A 22,057-nucleotide genomic window follows, 5' to 3' on the forward strand; every position below is an offset into this window, starting at 1 on the left:
AATATTTAAAACAATTAAAATAATGAATTTGAGTATAAAATAATATGATAATTATGTCCTTTTGAAAAATAATAATAACTTTAGAGATAATATACAATAATCGGAAAAAAAAAATCTACATGAAAAATTATAGTTATAATAGAGAATTGAAAAAAATCAATGGAAATCCTTGCCTAATTAATCAATAAATGTTGTTGAAAACTAAAAAGTAATATTAAATAGAAAACGATCATTTTTAACATTGCCTTTTCAATGAACTAGTAGGTGTAAGTGTAACTGATATAAGTCATATCAAATTCAAAGTTACTACATATACACCAATGGGTATTTTCTCGTAAATGAAACCAAAACCAACCTCAAATGTTTTTTGGATCTCTTTTTCAATCAAAGAAACTAGACAATCATAAGGAATTTTAATATAGAGGAACTATCATACATGGAAGATACATATTCATATTCATAATATTGTATCCCTAATTCTTTAATCATTTGAAAAAGTATGTAAAATATGTTCTATCTTGGTAACAATACCATTAAACTTACATTGTTAACTAAATGGATCATTATTATCTTAAAAAGTAAATATTCTATGTCACTCAAATTAAGCTCATAATTTAGCGGTAAACTGCACTTGATCGTCATATTCCCTCTGCTTGACACCATTTCTTTCCAGAGTCTGTTTTGAAATCAAGCGCTTTGGAAAGTACGGAACCAGCTGAAATAGGACAAATAAACTCGCATTCACCACATTGATTGGAAATGAACAAAAATGTTATCAATACAATTGAAAAACTAACTATTTGATAAATAAAACAGACAAAGCAGGACAAGTCAGGTATCAATTCTAATCATTAAAGGCTTGTTTGTGTTTCTGTTTATAGTGAGCAACAACCCACCACTTTGTGTTTGTTACTTTCAATAATTAGTTTCATGCATATACAGAACAAATAGGCCATAACTAAATGCATAAAAGAGAAACAATATGAGAAAATAACGACTCTGCTACCAAGACATAAAGCACTCAATAGCATAGCAGGGACAAAAATTAGTAATAAATATTAGCATACTCAATAGATATACGGATGTAATGGGACAGGATCAAATTCAATTGATGCTAAGTGTCAAACTTAGAAAAATTAAACCTTTTAATAACTTTTTACAAAAACTAATTTTATAAATCCAACCATAGCATTAAAAGTTCACAAAATTTTGTACAATTTAAAAACTAGTTGATTAAATTTTGTAAAAATCGATTAAGCAATTAGTGACTCAAATCAAATCTTGTTCATTGATTAACTACAAGTATAAACTAAAAGGAATTAACTACAAAGCAAGGATGATGAAGGTTAAGAAAACAAACGCTTGAAGTTGTGAGATGGTGTTGTGAAGAGTTAAGAAACGTATTGGGGGCTTTGTTTGCCAAAAATACTCTTAATGTAATCTTAATAGATTTTCTCTTTTAACATTAATATAATTATTACCTGTATCTACTAGTCTATTCTAACCAAGATCCCCCGAGTGAAAAAACCTAAATAACTTAATATCGTTCCTAGTCCCTTGGTTATTGATTATTGAATGATTTGCATTAAGAGCAAAGATGCATGAATAGGCTAAAGAAGACCACTCCATCCCTAGATATGACTCACTTTAGATATTCTTCCCAAGTTCTTAACATACAAACATTATATTAAAAGATAGTTTAAAATCATTACATCAAAGAGAGTTTAGTGTGCAGAGCTTCCAACAAAGGGTGGTTTTAGCCTCTCATTGTCATGAGAGACTTACAAATATAAAAGTGGGATGAAAGGGAAGGAAATGGATTGAAACGGATCGGCCAGAGCTCTGAAAATGAATTTTCCTTGCACTGGCTTCATTGTTTTCCTTTGCTTTTTTGTTCCTCTACTTCTTGGTTTTCTTCATTGCTAAGGAAACAAATGTTTAGTTTCCTTTTTATATGTTTTAGGATTGGCCAATCAGAACTCTTTTGTGCACTTAGCGCGACACTTGCGCCGAGCGCGCTTGTATAGCTGGATCAAGTGGTCGCGCGCTAAGGGCAGGATGTGCGCTTGCTCACGACAATTTTCTTTCAATGTGGCTTCTTACGCTTAGCAGCTTGCTTGGGTTGAGCGGTTTGGACTCGCTAAGCGATGAGGTCATGCTTACTTCAGTTTATGAATCCTCTTCCAGGCCTCTGCTACAACTCCGCACAAAATATAACAAGAATTATTCTAAAAATCATTAACTTTAGCATCTTCTGGATAAAAACTCAAAAGAAGCTAAGTTCCTATTTTCTTAACACAAAATAAGAAATAAAAGAGAAGAAAAATGAGATAATTTCTATGTGATTTCAGTATACAAATAAACATATGCATAACACTTATCATATTTCATGCAGAGAAATTTCCTGTCAATTTAGAGGTCGCCAATCCAATACTATCTCCCAGGCATGCTTCTAACTTGGGATTAAAACCTGGTTCTACCCTTGATAAGGTTGGGGCTTAGCAATCCAAAATGAAAGAAGTAGCAGCAACAAAGGCCAATGAAACTAGACCAAATATTAATGGTTCAACAAATAATAACAACAGTGCACCAGCTAACAAGTAAGTGGAAAACTATAACTGATCACATTAAGTTTGGGAAGTTGGGTTTAACTATGGAAATCACCTTTAATCATCCTTGTGTGTCAGGGCTCAAGTTGTGGGGTGGCCTCCTATAAGATCATTCTAGAAAAATTCATTGGCAATTACTTCAAAGAACAATGAAGAAGTTGATGGAAAAATGGGGGTTGGTGCACTGTTCGTAAAGGTCAGTATGGATGGTGCTCCCTATTTCAGGAAATTAGACTTGAAGAATTACTCCACATATCCATAATTATCTTCTCCTCTAGAAAAGATGTTGAGTTGTTTTACTATAAGTAAGAAAGAATTAGTTTTATGTGGAAATATTAAACATTTCAATTATTCATGCATGGACAGTCTGTCTAGATCCAATTACTGCTTGTTTTAGTGTGATTTCAGGTAAATGTGGACTCATGGAATTCTGGGTAGGGAGTTGTTGAATGTAACAAGCTGAAAGACCTTCTTCATGGATCAAAATATGTTCTTACATATGAGGACAAAAATGATGATTAGATGCTAGTGGGTGATGCTCCTTGGGAGTAAGTTCTAATTCATTTTTGTACTTGGTTTTCCATTAGCTTTTCTTTAAAGTTTAAAAGAATATATTCCTCAAAGGTGTCAACTTTATATTCTATAAATTTGTTTTCCTGTGGCATTCTAGTTTTAATTCATATTAACATGTCTTGGAAAGGAAGTTAGGAAATGCAGATACTTCAAAATGGTTATTATACTAATGTCCTATATGATACTTGAGCTTTTTTTTAGTGGGATTTTCGGCTTCCAGCAAGTGCACTGGATTGCACAAGTAGTATAAAATGATAAGAACCGAGTATCGAACACTCGGGAAACTTGTGTTATTTGGTAAGCTATTTCAGCAAATAGGTGTCTAGTGTGTAAAGGTAAGTGTGAATATGAATAGGTGTATAAACTATTTGTGCAAAAGAAAGAAAATCACACGAGAGAAATGATGTGTAAAAACAAGTAGAGAACATGTTGGTCTTCCTAATAGGTGTCTGATGCTAAAAAGATATTCTCTATCTAACAATGCCCATGTGTTCTTATGGTGTCTCCTGAGATACTAAACCCTGATTCCTCATGATAGTTTAGCCTAATCCTGATCAAGCATCGTTGTATATTCCTCTTGTAAGACTAAACTCAACCAGGACCGCATTAAGACACACATACTCAACTAAATTATCGCACCCCGATTCCTCGTGAAAGCACGACAACTCATCCCTGTACTATCAAGGACTTTAGAGTCAAACTAGTTTCCACTGTTGAATGACCTCAACAAAGCATGCATCTACGTGATCAAGGTAAAGGCATACTGGAATGAAAAGCAGATAGCACAGAGAACATACAAAACATCATTAAATAGATAGAAATATATTTACATCAGGTACCTACAGGAAAGATCCAATAGAGGATTTAGTTTTCCATACTAGGAAGCCTTCTTAACAACAAAGAGAAGAACAAGATGAAAGATTGCAAAAATACAAGTGGTGAGGATGTCTCCTTCACCTCTAGGATCTCACAATCACTCACAAACTCATCTCAAGCTCTCAAACCGGTTCCTGCTTCAAGCTCTGGTCTCTGTAGATCTTCACACAGCAAAATCTCTCAAAACTCTCTGGAACTTGGACCTTTCTCTCTCTAGAAACCCTAGACATGCAAAGCTCTGAATCCCAGTCCAAACTCCCTTTCTAAAATCTGATTTCAGGCTTAAATAGGTGGCCTTGTTCATGCTCGTGCGCTTAGCGCACTTATGGACCGCTTAGCACACGTTAGTGATTTTTTGGCTTAGCATGCCTTTCTCGCTTAGCGGATGAATTGAAGCAATGCGCTTAGTGAGATGAAGTGGTGCGCTTAGCAAACCTATACAACTCATCTTCTTTTAAAGTCTTCCTCGCGCTTAGCCCAGGAGTGTTGCGCTTAGCGGACGCTCGCTAAGCCAACAAAGTGGCTTAGCGAGAAGGTGAAAAACAACACTTACCAAAGCTTGCCTAATTAACCTGAAATTGAGAGAAAATGATTATTAAACACACAAAATGAAAATACTACGTATTTATTACCTATACTTAATAGAAAATACTTATAACACTACAAAATAACCATAAATTAGGAGAGTTTGATATAATTTATACAAGTTTTATACACAAAAGTTAGTCGTTTTCACCGACTAACATGGGACACCATATTGATTAGATTAATATAGTATTTTTTCATGTCTACAATAAGTTGACTTGTGAAACATTTATGTCTTCATTTAAATTTAGGGTATGAGTTTTAATGATAATATTATGTTAGTTTTATATGTTGAATCTTAGTTGCATAATGTTCTATAATGATTGTATGTTTTAACATTGTTTTGTTTGCTCAAGTAAAAAAATCTTTTGTTGCCCCTTGTTCATGCCAAATGTCAACTTAGAACCTTTGTAGTCTTAAATGCAAAGTAATTGACTTTCTTGTGTTATCATTTGTTTATGAATTTTTTGAATGCAGAATGAGTAATTTAAGATTGGAGAACAAATTTCAGTTGTAATTATATTTTTCTAGGAATTGCCATGGCTCACAGCGGACAACTTTTTTGTTTTTGAGCATACATGTAGAATTAGAGTTTTATGTGGCCCCCAGTTGCTTGAAATTGTGGGTACTGGAATGTCGTAGCAACTTTTAGGAGAAAGGTTGATCATTTAACTATTTGAATAATACATAATGTGTTTTTGTGGGAAACTATAATACTTATATAGTTATTAACATTTAATTTTGATCTAATAACAATTACAAATTTCAAAATTTTACAATATCCATGAATTATATGGTGCGATAGGATAGAAATTGTCATTGAAGTGAAATATTGTCGTTATTCAATAATATTTATCTTTTTTCCTAATAATGTATATTTTTACATTAAATATATATATATATATATATATATATATAATTATTTTTCCTAATAATATTTTGATTTGTAGGTTGGTTCATTGTAAAAGCAAACAAAATATTTTTTAAAAATTACAATAAACAACATCGGTTGGTCTAAAACCGATGTGATATAGCACATTCAACATTAGTTTTGTCAAAAACCAATATTATATACAACTTTCAACATCAATTTTTTCAGAACCGATATAAAAAGCGCTTCAAAATACACAATTTTGACTACATTTCTACATCAGTTTTAGCCCAAACCGATGTAGATAATGATTTTCAACAATGATTTTAAAACCAATGTTGAAAAATGCCTGCTTTTGACGATGGTCATTCCAACATCAGTTCTAAACCGATGTTGAAACTCCTCCAAAACCGATGTTAAAGCCCTTTAATGTATTAGTGTTTGAAGTTCTACATTCGTGATTGTCGTAACTTCATAGTAATAAGTTGTTACCTCTATTATGTAAAATTTATCTAAGTTATGGAATTTATATAATTTCAATGAGCTTGTCTCAAAAGAAAATGAATTATGCATTAAAGAATGATCAATATTCTGGAATAAAATTTGAGAAGTTGTATCTGCCATTGAAAGTCTTCATTTAGATAGAAATTAACATTTTCGATGACTTTATTAAAGCACTTGTGACATTTAAAAGCACTCAGTAGTAAGAACAGTTTGAATTTCAAAACATCAGTTGAAGCAGTTGTGGAATAAGTTATGTGAAGTCATCAAATAACACTAGATCTATGTATTTAGAAATGTTGTTGTATATATGTCAAAATCATAGAATTTAACCGTTAGTGTTATAAGTTTATAAATAAGATCTCCGACTACCAATTTTTTATGGATTGCATCATTATCACTTAATTAAATACCAATAATGCCATACATCAAAATTGACTACTGGTTCAAAAGGTCATCATGTATATATTCATTTCAACTTTTAATGAATTCATGTTTCTTTATTTTATTGCATCTTTTAAACCCTTTACTTTTTCCATTCTCAATTTCTTTTTGAAACTTTTACTATTCCTATTTCTATTTCTTATTAAGATTATTATTGAAATTTCATTATACATTAGTTATCCAAAAGGGTAAAATTTGTTTTTAGTCCCTTCAAAATGTTTTGTCTGTTTTTTCTCCTCACAAATTCATAATGTGTTACTTTTTTGTCCAAAGTTAGGTTCAGATGAGTCTAAACCTACGTGACATTCGCTTGTCCACAAAAAACTTACACGTGTAGCATTAGTTTCTCTTTCCTTTTCTTTTTCCTTTCTCTTTCATTTGTACACAGATGACATAACCACCACGCCCAACCTCCTTGCCTGACGTTGATTTTCGATCTCCAGTAATCACCACATTCATCAATCCTTGTCCAACGAACCACCATGTTCATTAATTGTTCCACTGTCGCAATTCCCTTTTTTTTTTTTAGATCTGAGATCCGTTCTACCCAGATGAGATTTGCTCCTCCTTCCGAACCTTCAAAGATAGAGGACTTTCAAGATAATGCGTCGTGACAAGGATTCAAAATTTTTCTGGTTTGTTTCCAACATATGCATCATTAGGTTTTGTTTTTAGACAACTTTGTTGTTGGTTTTCTGGTTTGGGCTTTCGTTGTTGTTGGTCGTTGTTGTCATTTTTTGTTGTTATCGTGGTGCTTTTGTTTTGCGTTACCATCTGACGCGGTGGAAGATCTTCAGTATGGTGTAGGTTGCGAGACACTTGAGGTTAAGGGAACGCGAGAGAGTGTTTTTGAGGAGGAGACCCTTGAAGTTGAGGGAGGACTAGACGACAAGGAGAGAGGTGGTGTGGATGCAGAGGAAGAAGATGGATATGGTGACGACCCCAAAAGAGTTGAAGGCGGCAAGGAAGGAGGAGGAGACCAAGAGGAAGAAGGCCAATTGGGGGAGTCCAGGATGTAGGAGATGAATGTTGAGGAAAGGAAAAAAGTGTTGCCACATCACAGCCGAAAATTGCCATGTAGGTTCAAATAGGTTGGATTCGTTCAAACCTAATTATGAGTCAAAAAGTAAAATAATATAATTTTGTGAGGACAAAACAAACAAATTTTTTTGCAAGACCTAAAAACGAACTTTGAGTATTTTACATGAACAAAAAACATATTTTAACCTATCGAAGATGACTTTTATATGAAAAACACTATTATAAAATACACTTAAACTTGATCTTACAAATCATTGTCTGATACGATTATAATTATCTATAGATATTTTTATCAAAATTACTATCACTATATGTATTAAATATTTTTATGAAATTGCTTGTTTGATAAGAAAAGAACTTACAATAAAAAATAGATTATATATCTTATCTTTAAATATTTATTTATTAATAAAATCATTTAATGAACCAGTTTCCATGAATGTCCTTTACAACTCCCCCAAAGCTAGCTTTGCCTGGGTTACCCAAAAGGCTCCATCATTGTTGAGCTTATGAACACCTTCTGTCAGAGCATGCGAACAAACTTGCGCCTATTGATGTGTTCGCTGATTAGAATCAAAGACCCGCTGAATAGTGTCATGCAGATGGATGATGCGAGATAGGATTGCATAATCTGAAATGACTATGTCCTAAAAAATCTCCTCATTCCTAGCTTTCCGAATCCACCAACAAGTTCCTGCTTGGATGTCTATGTACCAGTATACACTGGTTCATTCATTTGTACTACTATGTAGCTAACCAACTAGGCTATACTTACATAATTAATTTATAGTCTAGAGGAAATTTTAGATTTGATTCTGAATCGAAAATTAATTTTAATTTAAATAATTTTTATTTTTAATTCAATTTTATAATAAAAATATTTATACATAAATCATACCACTTCAAAATATATTTTAACCAAAATTTATTTTACAAAGTATATTTCATTGAAAATCAATTTTCTCCATCCTCATCCACAAAATTCATTTCTTCACCAACTCTGTTAAATTAAATCCACTTCAATGTGCAACACTCTCTGTTTCTTTATGCCTCAGTGCCCTGCATTTCACGTTCAATGTATTCCTAACGTTGGGGACTTTAGCTAAGGTTTAAGGGTTCACAGTTATTCTAGGAGTCATAGCCCTTTTTGTAGGGCAAGGACTCCTCTTTCTAGAAGTGTGTGACCTGATGTTTCCCCAAAACATATCAGAAGGGGAAGAGGTTTCAATGAACAATACTATTTCAATGACCTATGTAACACGTGAAATGGAGGGAGGAATTTTGGCTCGCAATTCTATTAGCAAGGAGGTACACGTGGCAGCAGATCTGCATAGCATGGGAGTCAGGAAAAACACACGCACAAGGAGAGAGAATATAAGGTTGCGAGGCTACACACTTTGAGGCATGTGAAAGGTGTATTTTCTCTCTGATTCTCTTATGCAATATTTCTCTGATTCCTTCTGCTTATCTTCTCTGTTGCTCATTTCTAAAACCTTCTTGTACTTCATTCTCAAGTGATTGTCATTAGCTGAAATGGAGATCATGGTTGTTGCTCTTTACCGTTAATTGTCTTTCCTTTTCTATCTGATAACCTTATGGTTGTTTCTTTTCAAATTTCCGTTGTAATTGCTCTATTTCGGTTTCAATACTATTATACTATTTCATTATCATCTATGGGCGAGCACAACGAGCGCACTCATCTTCAACAACTCCAATCAAAAGTTGCAACGCTGACAGCGTGGATGGAGGACCAACGTTCCAGGGATCAGCAATTACAAGATTGTTTCGATCAGGTGTAGAGATCCATAGAACTGATGATTTAAAATCAAGCAACAGCCATTGGTGGTTTGAGCTCAAGCGGAGGTACTCCGAATACTCCAGTTATCCATTCAGTTCTGATTTCATTTGCTATAGGTGTGAAGGAAATTTCATTGGGTTTTCCCTATTTTGATGGTCAATCACCAGTAATGGAGTGGATTTTTAAGGTTGAGAAATTCTTCAATTATCACCACACTCTTGATCAGGATTGTGTGGATATTGCTTCCATTCATTTTGAGAAGGATGTGATACCTTGGTTCCAGATGCTTCAACGGTTACAGACGGTGAATATGTGGGTTAAGCTCCGACGAGCATTGGAATCTCAATTTGGACCCTCACTATTTGAATGCCCTATGGATGAGTTATTCAAACTTCAACAAGTTGGTACGATTGCTGATTATTATCTGAAGTTTATGGGTTTAGCTCATCGCTCTGAAGGTTTGACTTTGAGGCGTTGCTTAATTGTTTTATTAGTGGATTGAACAAAGACATCCATAGAGGTGTAGTTGCTCAAGCTCCTGCTGATTTGTTGCGTGCGGTTTCCTTAACAAAATTGTATAAGGAGAAATATTTTTCACTGCCCAGTCCTCGTTCTACCCCTTTTACACCTAGAAATTCAACCTTATCTGCTTTAAATAATCATAATACTCAAAATACTGCCCAGAAATATCCCATTAAAAATAATTTACCTCCATTACTTCCTACTCCAAATGTCCCTCCTATTCAAAATAATAATGTTAAAAAAATAAGCCCAGCTGAAATGCAGTTGAGAATGGAGAAAGGTTTATGCTATTTTTGTGATGAGAAGTTTTCATTCAATCATAAGTGTCCTAATAGACAACTTTTGTTGTTGCAATATAAGACTGATGATGCTGAATTGGAGTGTCATGATAGTGAAGACAAATTTGACAGTATGGCTGACAACTCTAATGTGGTTATTGAAGACCATCATTTATCACTTAATGCTTTAAAAGGTGGTATGGGTGTCAGCACGATAAGGTTTATGGCCTATATTGGGAAGCTTCCAGTTAAGGCTTTGGTTGATAGAGGCAGTTCAAACAATTTTTTATAGCCACGAGTTGTGAAATTTCTTATGTTGCCTATTGAGCCAGCACCTTTTTTTAAGGTTATGGTCAGGAATGGCAATTACATGGATGCTGAGGGCATGGTTAGCAAGCTAACAATCAAGGCTCAGAATGCCAAGTTCCAATTACCTGTGTTTTTATTACCTGTTTCAGGAGCTGATCTTATATTAGAAGATAGCTGGTTGAAAAAAATTGGCCCTCATATTGCATATTATGATAAATTACAATTGAAGTTTATGTAGGATGGTAGATTCTCCACTTTACAAGGAGACACAGACTTAACCCTAGGCACAACCCACTTACATTATATCAGAAGAATGTTGCAAACTAATGTGGTTGCTGAGGTTTTTACTTTGCAATTAATTGAGACCAATTCAATTCAATTTCCCTTATTGGAGTTACCTACGGATATGGAACCAGAATTAGCCTTGCTGTTGCACTCTTATAGTACTGTTTTTTATACTCCCACATCATCACCTCCTCCAAGATTTCATGACCATTCTATTACATTGATTGAAGGCTTTCAACCGGTTAAGGTTAAACCTTACAGGTATCCTCACAGTCAAAAGGAGGAAATTAAAAAATTAGTAAATGGTATGTTGGAAGAAGGAATTATCCAACCAAGCAAAAGCCCATTTTCATTTCCAATTATTTTGGTCAAAAAGAAAGATGGCTCATGGAGAGTTTGCACGGATTACAGAGCATTAAATGCAATAACTGTCAAAGACACATTTCCAATTCCAACTGTTGATGAATTATATGGAGTGGTTTTCTTCTCCAAGTTAGACTTGAGATCTGGTTATCATTAGATCCTTCTTAATTTAGAGGACAAATGCAAAATAGCCTTTAGAACTCATCATGGTCATTATGAATGGTTGGTTATGCCATTCAGTTTAACCAATGCACCAACAACCTTTCAGAGTTTGATGAATGACATTTTCAAAGGAGCATTAAGGAGATTTGTTTTAGTCTTCTTTGAAGACATCCTTATATTCAGTTCTTCTTGGAAAGACCATTTATCTCATTTGGAATTTGTGTTGAACACATTGAAGCACCACCAGTTATTTGCTAGATTCTCTAAATGTTCCTTTGGAGTTATAGAAATAGATTACTTGGGTCATATGTTATTAGGAGCTGGTGTAGCAATGGAAACAACAAAGTTGCAAGCTATGATAGATTGGCCATTACCTACATCTCTTAAGAAATTGAGAGGGTTTTAGGGCTTAACAGGTTATTATAGGAGGTTTGTGAAAGGTTATGCATCTATAGTAGCACCTTTAACAGATCTTTTGAAAAAGGACTCTGTTAAGTGGTATGTTAGTGCCATTACTGCATTTAATAAGTTGAAGGAAGTGATGACTTCAGCTCTAGTTTTAGCTATTCCCAATTTTAAAAAGCCATTTGTATTGGAAACTGATGCCTCGGGGACTGGAATTGGGGTAGTTTTAAGCCAAGATGAACATCCTATAGCTTATTTTTCAAAAAAACTGTCATCTAGGATGCAAAAACAGTCGGCTTATATTAGGGAATTTCATGCAATCACTGAAGCCTTGGCAAAATTCAGGCATTATTTATTGAGCCATAAGTTCATTATTCGAACTAATCAAAAGAGTTTGAAAGAACTGTTAGAGCAACGATTGCAAACTCCTGAACAACAACAGTGGCTTCCCAAATTTCTGGGATATGATTTTGTCATTCAATATAAGCCTGATAGAGAAAATATACATGTTGATGCTTTATCAAGAAGCTTTTGATGGCTTGGTCTGAAGCTGTAGGTGTTTGGATGAATCAAGTATCGGCTTTGTTACAAGAGGATAATTCTTTAGCTGCAATTTACAAACAATGCATGGAAGGTATTGTACAAGGCAATGAGTATGCAATGAAAGATGGGTTGTTGTTTTGGAAGGGTAGAATGATGATTCCTTACAATAAAGAACTAAAAGAACAAATTATGCAGGAGTTTTGTGCCTCTAAAATTGGGGGTCATGAGGGACTTACAAAGTCAGTTTCACGAATTTGCAAGCAATTTTGTTGGCCAAAAATGCAGCAAGATATAAGAGACTTTGTGAGGCAATGTACTATTTGTCAGCAAGCTAAAGTTGAACAAGCTTTACCAGCTGGTTTATTACAACCTTTACCCATTCCACAAAGAATTTGGGAGGACATTGCTATGGATTTCATCACTAATCTACCTCCCTCACGCGGTTATGCTACTATTTTTGTTGTGGTGGATAGACTTTCAAAATTTGCTCATTTTATACCATTGAAGGCTGCTTTTAATAGCAAATCTGTTGCAGATGCTTTCATTTCTAATTTTGTCAAGATGCATGGGTTTCCAAAAACAATAGTCTCTAATAGAGATCGTATTTTTATCAGTTCATTTTGGCAGCAGTTGCTCAAAGCACAGGGAACTATATAGGCTATGAGTTCTGTCTACCATCCTCAATCAGATGGCCAAACTGAGGTTTTAAACAAGACTTTAGAAATGTATTTGAGATGCTTTGTTTTTTATTATCCTAAAGCATGGATTGATATGCTTCCATGGGCTCAATTTTGGTATAACACTTCATTTCATCATAGCATTGGAATGCCTCCCTTCAAGGCTATTTTTGGACGTGATCCACCATTAGTTATTCCTTATGAATCTGACCCGAAAGATCCAGCCGTTGTGCAGGACTCATGATTAATAGAGATAATTTACTTCATCAGTTGAAAACTAATCTTTTAAAGGCCCATAATTATATGAAACACAATGCATATAAGAAGAGAAGAGATTGTCAGTTGGAAATTAGAGATTTGGCTCTGGTGAAGTTGCAACCATATATGCAGCATTCAATGGCACTGAGAAAGAGTCAGAAATTGGGTATGAAGCACTTTGGCCCATTTGAAGTACTGGATAGAATTGGAGGCGTCACATATAAGTTGAAGTTACCTGAGACAACTCGTATACATCCGGTGTTTCATATTTCTATATTGAAGAAGTTTGTTGGTAGTTCAAAGCAGCCTTATTTACCTTTACCACTCACATTGAGTGATAATGGTCTAGTAGTCGAACCTAAAGCAGTGTTGGATTCAAGAGTGGTATTAAGAGATTCATCTCAAGTGCAGCAAGTGTTGATACAGTGGGAGTTGGCTAGTCCAAAAAAAGCTATGTGGGAAGATATTACTTGGGTGAAGGCAACTTATTTGCAGTTCAACCTTGAGGACAAGGTTGTTGTTAAAGGGAAGGGTAATGTAACATGTGAAATGGAGGGAGGAATTTTGGCTCGTAATTCTGTTAGCAAGGAGGTACACATGGCAGCAGATCCGCATAGCATGGGAGTCAGGAAAAGCACACGCACAAGGAGAGAGAATATAAGGTTGCAAGGCTACACACTTTGAGGCATGTGAAAGGTGTATTTTCTCTCTGATTCTCTTCTGCAATATTTCTTTGATTCCTTCTGCTCATCTTCTCTGCTATCCATTTCTAAAACCTTCTTGTACTTCATTCTCAGGTGATCGTCATTAGCTGAAATGGAGATCGTGGTTGCTGCTCTTTACCGTTAATTGTCTTTCCTTTTCTATCTGAGAACCTTATGGCTATTTCTTTTCAAATTTCCGTTGTAATTGCTCTATTTCGGTTTCAATACTACTATACTATTTCAACTTGTTGATACATATCGACCTTGTGTGAAGAGGAGCAGATCATTGTCCCGAAGCAGGAGTCCATCACTTGGACGAAGCGAAAGATATTGTCGATAAATAGAAGTACGTCTTGTTCATTGAATCCTTGTCGGAATCACAGCCTCCACCAAAAGCGAGCAGGAACAACAGATCAAGGTCCTCATCTGGAAGCCTAGATGGAAAGAAAGGCCTTGTATCTTATGAAGATGGTTCTCTTGACTCAAGCTAAAGGTGAAATACGATGGCATATCTAGTGAAATCGCCACCTTCAAATTTGCTTGAGGGTTTAATTTCTCCTGCTTTGCTTGCTGGAATTTGCGAATATCATATATTTTATGAACCAAGGTTCCTCTTTACCAATCAATACATTCCCCTATCTCTAAAGGGCTGCATTAGCTCCTCAATTCGAGAAAGGAAGACTCGTACCTGTTGCTGACTGGGAGTTTCCTATTGTTGCCTATTACTTGAATGGCACCCCTCTATTAGATTAGAGGGCAGACTAAAGATGAATCAGGGGTGGGACATCCGCGATTGTGACGACTGTGTTTGAGGCAGATTAACAGAGGAAGAACCAAAAAGCAGAAGAAGTCCAGAAAACAGATCCTAGAAGAAAGAGCAGGTTCCGAAGAAGCAGCAGCGCCCGACCAGTCCCAGTTGACACATATGATGAGGGAGTTAGAACAGCTCAAATGACAAATGAAGATGATGGTGCAACTAATGACAGCTATGGTATCCTCCAGGGGAATAGAGCCCACCAAACTCCTCCCTCAAGTCCAGCAGCACAAAGTAAATGGACAAGAAGGTAAAAAAGAAGAGGGAATTCGATCCCCTCCCAATTCTGCCATCTCGCCTACTTCCAGAATTGATTGCATCCAAACGGATCACTCCCATGCCTCCTAAACCGGCGAATCCTCAGGCTCCGGGACCAGATGCAAGATGTGAATATCATAGAGGTATACGTCATTGGACCAATGATTGCTACCATCTCAGGCATCGGATCCAAGATCTTCTGGACCATCCGTTGTTGACTTTCTATTTGCGAGGGAGGAATGCGTATTACGCTTTGAAGAATCCATGCCCTTCATTGCAGGATGAATCAGAGAGTAGTAGTATATGTAAGAAGAGAAAGACGTCCCAGATACAACCGCTCATTTCACTCAAAGATAGGCTCGTTCGGCCTAAGGTGAAAGACGCTGTTATTTTCTTCTATTAAATTGAAATAACTTGTTGAAAGATAATTGTAAAGCATATGCGTGTCACACTAGAGTGCAGTTTTAGTTACCCCACACCCCCTAGTTATTTCTTAGTCAGTAACTGCATAGGTATTGAGTATTGACTTATGAAGTTTTGGCCAGCGGTTAGAGCCTAATTTTGGTGTGAAATTCTTGGTTAGTATTTCTATATATTGGATATTGGGGTAATTTGTTATCTTTGTTTAATGGCGCATATTATGTTTAGACTAGGTTAATGTTATAAGATATCGTATCAAAATTTTACCTAGAGCCTTTTAAAAGAAAAAGTAAATTACACTAGACAAAACTTGCCCCTAATGTTGTTTTTGCACTTATTGATACAAAATTGCTTTTAATTGTTAATGATTTTTGAAAAATGTTATCAAAATTTAATTTAGAAATAAAGATGAAAAAGTATATTGAAAAAGATAAATAGCTAATCAAATTAAATACATGTACAAAGATTAAAAAAAGTGTGATGTGAGATTGTTGACAGAAAATATTTGGGAGTAATTAACTTAATTAAATTTGAAATTTGAAATTAAAAAACTCTAAATTAAAAAAATCATAAAATTATTTTCATTCAGAATAGTTGCTATATACATAATAGTTTTATATTAGTGGGAATCTTCAATAAAGCTTATCATTTAATATATATATATATATATATATATATATATATATATATATATATATATATATATATATATATAATATAAACATCAATATTTTTAGGATTTTTTTTGGGTAAAATGAGGAAAAGATAAAAAGCAAAACTTAGCTTATACAAGCTAGGTGATGCGAAAAAGCATCTAAAGCAAAGGAGAGAGGAATAACAAACTCCTCAATGCACACGAGCATAATTTTAAAAATTGAATCAGTCAGATATTAGTTGAAGTGCATGATCCAATTTCTATAGCTTGATAATTTCAGTCTTCAAAAAAGCCGAAAACGAATCACATCACAAATATAATTCCACTCCAAAGCTGATTAATTTATTTTTTATCATTATTTTTTTGTTTAGCATGCTACATATTTTACTTTATTTAGTTTATTATTACTATTATTATTCAGTTATTATTCTATTGTTAATATTTATAATTACTAATTTATTATTATATTTTATGTTTTGATTAATTTTTTGTACTATTTTCAAAACCAAACCGGACCCACCGGTTCAATCAGAAATCAATGAACCAGCCGGTGACAGGTAAAATAACACAAATCGAGGTTGGATAAACCGGTCAAGAATCGGTTAAATTGGTCAAAAATTGGTGAAAACCAACGGTTTCACGGTTAAAACCAGTCTCTGTAAATAACAAGTGTTCAGTTCAGAGTAAGTAGAATTTAACTCCATGACAAACGATAATATCACAATATAACCATTCTTTGCTTCTTGTTCTTCATCTTTAGTAATGAAATAGCTTTGCTTTGCTGTCGTGAAGAAGAAAAACATGTTGGGAGATTGTAGAAGCGAAAACGTTACAAAGATGATGATGACGCAGAGATCGAAAACCCGTATGAATGGCACTGAGTGTCTGGTGGCACAACTTCACTTGTCTCAATTTTATTTTATGTTAACTTAATTAAAGTTTTGTGGCTTATGGTTTGGGCCTCTTGTCTGTGTCTTATAAGTCATTTTTGACTTAGGCATTTGAATTTGCACTCCCCTCTTTTTTGGATCATGCATCTGGCTTTGCTTTCACGAATGTAAATTTGCATTTTAGAATGAACTTTTCGAAATTCGAAATACAATGGTAGGTGCAAGATTCAATAGTGAAAGTGCAGGAAACAAAGAAATTTAAAAAAGGGAGCAGTAAAATTGCAGCATGCATCTATCAAGCTTCACTATTGGCATAAGATTTACACATTAATAAGACCACTTGGAATGATGGACCCATCTATAAATGATAAACAAAAAAATGACATGACTCAGGATGTGGGATTACATCCTTTAATATACAACCATGCAAATTTCCTATTGGCCTTTGGCAGCAGCTAGCTGTTTCATTAGGTTAAGCACTTCTAATCCTTTTGAAGCCAACTGATCTTTATACTTCTTATTCGTTAACACTGATTCATCAATTGCTTCCTTGTATCTACAACGGAAAGAATCCAGCTTTGCTTGTGTTCCACGGAGTCTCATTCTGAGCTTAGCCATCTCTTTGTTGTTTTTTAGGCCACCCTGTCAAAATTAAGGTAAAAACAGTTTACTATGATGACTCCAATTTGAGCACAGAACTCAGCATGAGGTGGACCAATAACTGTTAAGCCAAACACGTACAATCTGAATAACAAACATGCATCAATTATTTTGATAAAAGCTAGCCGCTTGGCAATTGGTATATGTAGTAAATAAAAGTCACATTTGAAATTGAACCGGATATACCCAATACAATATGATACATACCACGGGCATTTTGGCCTCCATATCGGAAAGCTTCCAATTCAGCTCCTCAATATGGACTTTGGCCTTCGATAACTAGTAAAGAATATGCCATGATGTAATTAGTGAAATTAATAGTGTTTAGTATAACCTTTATTAGGCTTCTTTTAAAAAAGAAACTGTGCTAAACACATCTTTTGAGAAAATCTTAAAAAAAAAGATTTAGCAGCTTATTTTTATCAGAGAAAAGTAAAAACAGTAGCCTTTTTACAAAAGATGGGTGAAAGAACTTGTAGAAAAAATTACTTCTCTCTCCCCTCTCTCCTCGCTTTCTCGTCTCTCCCCACTCTTCCCTTTTCCCATCTCTCTCTCTCTTGCTGCTCTCCCCTCTCTATCCCCATTCTCTTTCAGTTCTGCTGGATTATCTCTTTTAGGCTAAAAGAAATAAAAATTGTCAAACAGTTTCTCCTTTATTTCTAAAACTTATTTTGATTTTTAACTTTAAAATAGTTTTTGTCAAAATAAAAATTGGGCCAAACACAGCCTTAGTAACTATCAAAAGATAAACTTTTCCATTTACCTCATCCTGGCAATTCTTTTGCAGAAATTCCATTCTTTTATGTTGATCTTCCATCTCAATCATCAATTTGTCCCTTTCTTTTGTCACAACAGATTGTTTGTCCTTGAGGTTCTGCAAGTAACCTGATATGATCAGTAAAACTAATACTGTATGGATTCTCGGACAGAATTTTATTCCCTAACCCCCAATCCTTAATTATAAATATGCCCACAATTTCCTATGGACAAATCTTCTACTAGTAGCAATGATGGAGAAACCTGAAACACGTTCGGGCTTGATAGATTATCTCCTTTATCAAGAACATGTATTTCCTTCCGAAGTTCATTTTCTTTCTCCTCCTTGGGACTGTCATGCAGCTCATGCTCCAAAGATTGCATCTCAGAATTGGCTTTTGACATCTACAATGCATGTCAATATAGAGACAATTATGCCTTGCAATAAGTCACAACTCACAAGCCCACGAAATTTCTAACAACAAATATTCCTTACTTCTTGGGATTGTTTGCTCTCAGCATTGGTTGTTTCAGGGTGATTTTCCAGGTGGTCCAATTCTGAAACCTTTTCCCTGTAGCCATAAAATGACACCACAAGAATACTGATTTAATTTGTTTGACAGATAAAGCTGGCAATCCATCTTTGAAAAATAAAAAGCAAACAAAAACTGGGAGTAGCAGACAGAGAAGTTGTATTGAGTACTCAGGGATTTCTAATTTGGAAGTAACCAATAGAAACCACCCAAGTCAAATGAGAATGGCCAGAAAGCAAAAAATGACAAGTTGAAGTTGAGATGTGCTGCAAATAAATTTTAGATTAGAAAAAGGCGAAGGGAATGAAATTGTAGTTGCATTAACTGTTTCAGTTTGTCATAAAAAAATCAACAAAGTGTAAATGAACATCTCAAAACATGAATTGTAGGATACACCTCTTTTGTATGTTTTTATGCCACTCGACCATCAAGCATCCAGTCAAAGATACAGAAAATAGCAAGACTTCTCCGCCCACCTTGCCCAATAGATGATATATTTTCTTATTCATAAAATAATGAACTTACATTTGACAATAAATAAATAAATGGGATCAACTCTTTTATTGTCTTGCACCAGATAAAGTAGGCCCAGTTTAAAACATCTAGACTAAGTACAATTCAATACTTGAAGGGTCCTATACTAAAGTAATGTGATGGGCTAATATCAGATTGCATTGATTTAGTATATTTTAGAAGAGAATAATGTGTATTTGATGCATTCGTGTGATATTATGATAACTCCTCTTTCTAGATGACTCTGATTTTATTCGATAGTTTCCAGTTTTAAGTAAATTAGAAGAGAATAATGTGCATTTGATGCATTCGTGTGATATTATGATAACTCCTCTTTCTAGATGACTGATTTTATGGGATAGTTTCCAGTTTTAAGTAAATTTGAAATGATTTGATTTGATTTGACCTACCGTATACTATCTTCTTCGTCAAATTTATTAGATATATTTATAATTTAATTTCCGAAATTACCTATTTTACTTTATATGTGGCGTGAATTAGTAGGGAAGTCGGTAAAAAGGAAAGTGGGAAACAATACATAGAAACCTATGCCTTTTATGGTATATTTTTTTGAGAAAATGTTCCTTTTAATGAATTAGTGATTTCCTGCATTATTTAAACCATTAATAGTAGGTTTGGAGAAGTTCATAAAAAATTTGACAAAAAAATTGAAGTTTAGTGAGAGCCATATCATTTCCTGGATGCTGTGCAGTTTCTGAGCATAGCATGAGTTAAGGATGTGCAAATTAACTAGAAGCATTTGAAAAGCCACAAAGAACTACGAGCCTACAGCTTTCATGTTCAACCCAATACCTAAGCCCACTTTTTTTTCAAAGAAAATCAGCACCCAAGAGCATAGGTGTGCTATTCCTATTTTCTACATAGTCTAACCGTGCAATTCAATCATCACGTGCATGGTCACCCCTCTTTTCCAGCAAGTTACATATCCAAGCATAACTAGGTTTTGGCCCATTCCTAATAGAACTTACTAGATGCCTGGTAGGACATGGACTCTTGATGGAAGAAACCAAAGACCAACTACCTAAACAATTCTAGGAGGAAACCTAATTACAAATAGAGACAAGGGATAGATTAGGGGGAGAGATTCCAGGGACGAGCCATCATAGAGAGCCGTCTTGAAGATAAAATCATATGCATCCTCCATAGAGATTGAGTATTGAAGACAAAATTGTTGAAGATAAAAAAACAGATGCATCCTCTATAGAGATTTGAGTATTGAAGACAAAATTCTTGAAGATAAAAAGCAGATGCAACCTCTATAAAGACTAAGTGTGAAGACAAGATTCAAGAATAATGGCGATTCAAGAATAATGGCAATTCAAGAATATAACAGACTGTTCTTGTCTATCCCTTGATTCTCTTTTTTAGTGTTTGAATTCATAGTATTTATGTTTCCCATATCTTCCTCAGGGTTTAAGGGAAATTTTGAAGCCCTAGACACAAGTTTGATAGTTTGACATGAATATTGTTCTTTCACTTTAACTAAATGATTCAAATCACAAACATGCCATCACATGATGTGACTGCAATTGCACTTCAACTTAACTTGCTTGTAATCTTTTTAACAGAAAACTTGATGATTCTTGTACTAATTTGTTCAGAGACACTATTAGAAGATCTTGTCAGGTTTCTAATGCTAGATAAAAGGTGTAGTGATGTATAACTGTGAGTAATGATTATGAAGACAACCTAATTTAAAGGTTTAAGTGTTTTGTCACTGTAAATATGGCTTCATTTGGTTTTCATTCTTAAAAACAAATGTTGGTTTTAGTCCTTATAATTTTTTTTTAAAAATAGTCCTTGTTATCACTTTGGTCTTTAACCAAGCCAAATGGTGTCATGCGATTCATAGAGCCGACCTTCCTAGTGGGACAAGACTTTGTTGTTGTTATTGTAGTCCTTGTTATCACTTGTAGACTGTTTAGTTCAAAAGAGGGGAGGGGAGGGGAGGGGAGGGAAGGGATTTTAATAGAGGGGAGTAGCCATTTTGTTGTTAGGTTCACAAGGGGAGGGAAGGGGTTTTAAAAATAAAATTACTTTTGTATCCTTATAATTTTAAATTTTAAAACATAAGTAGATATATTTTAGTCATTTTATTTTAAAAAAAATTAAATTCCCTTCCCCTCCCCTCCAAATCCCCCAATATTGGAATGGAGCAAAAATTAAATGAGGGATTTTGCTCCCCTCCATTTCCCTCCAACCAAACACTATGTTAGTGCCGACATAGCATGCTTTTAACCATGTCCATCAAGGACTATTCTGAGATGGTGTGTGATGTGGCACAACTAGATGAGATTGCTTGTTGGATAAGGTGTCAATGGAAATGGAAACGTTCTAATTGCAGCATAGTACAGCTGGATATTTAAATCCATTTAAAAGCCTATTTGTAATTGCAAATCTGTGATTCTTTCCTTAATTAGAATTATGACGGCGGTAGATGTGGTGGAGGTGGATGATGAAATGGATGAACTACATATGTTGGACAAGGCGCGGATATTAGTGAAGACACCATGGCAGCCATTAATTCAGCACAAGGTCTCCGCATGGATTAATGGGGTTGAATACACTGTGCATATAGCTGAAGAAACATGTTACAATCTGGATAGATGCAAATGTCGGGGAAGAAGCTTCATAGGCTCGTCGGAGGAAATAAGCATTGACGATAGTGAGAGTGAAACAGGATGCAAATGGCAATCGAAGGTAGACCGCTAGAAACAAACCTGTCGGAGGAGG

The 22,057-nt window shown here is 34.8% G+C and overlaps 1 protein-coding gene and 1 pseudogene across 4 annotated transcripts in view; one reads left to right on the forward strand and one right to left on the reverse strand.

Annotated features, from left to right (window-relative positions):
* Positions 1-320: 320 nt before the first annotated feature.
* On the forward strand, positions 321-3,161 carry LOC100812647 (auxin-responsive protein IAA8-like; annotated as a pseudogene).
* A 13,959-nt stretch (positions 3,162-17,120) lies between these two features.
* LOC100813718 (kinesin-like protein KIN-7O) overlaps positions 17,121-22,057 on the reverse strand; it is a 37,815-nt gene continuing 32,878 nt past the window's right edge. For 2 of the 4 annotated variants that reach the window (XM_003549214.5, XM_006601076.4), the window contains exons 29-33: positions 18,754-18,829; positions 18,522-18,662; positions 18,265-18,375; positions 17,709-17,780; positions 17,121-17,483 (exon numbers count right to left, since the gene is read on the reverse strand). In XM_003549214.5, coding sequence (XP_003549262.1) covers positions 17,277-17,483; positions 17,709-17,780; positions 18,265-18,375; positions 18,522-18,662; positions 18,754-18,829 — 607 coding nt within the window. In that variant the 3' untranslated portion in view covers positions 17,121-17,276. Of the gene's footprint in view, positions 17,484-17,708; positions 17,781-18,264; positions 18,376-18,521; positions 18,663-18,753; positions 18,830-22,057 lie in introns of those variants that run through there. The other 2 variants (XM_006601077.4, XM_014769803.3) reach the window with 2 other exon arrangements.

The sequence above is a fragment of the Glycine max genome, chromosome 17, assembly GCF_000004515.6.
Source record: "Glycine max cultivar Williams 82 chromosome 17, Glycine_max_v4.0, whole genome shotgun sequence".
In the NCBI taxonomy this organism is placed as follows: domain Eukaryota; kingdom Viridiplantae; phylum Streptophyta; class Magnoliopsida; order Fabales; family Fabaceae; genus Glycine; species Glycine max.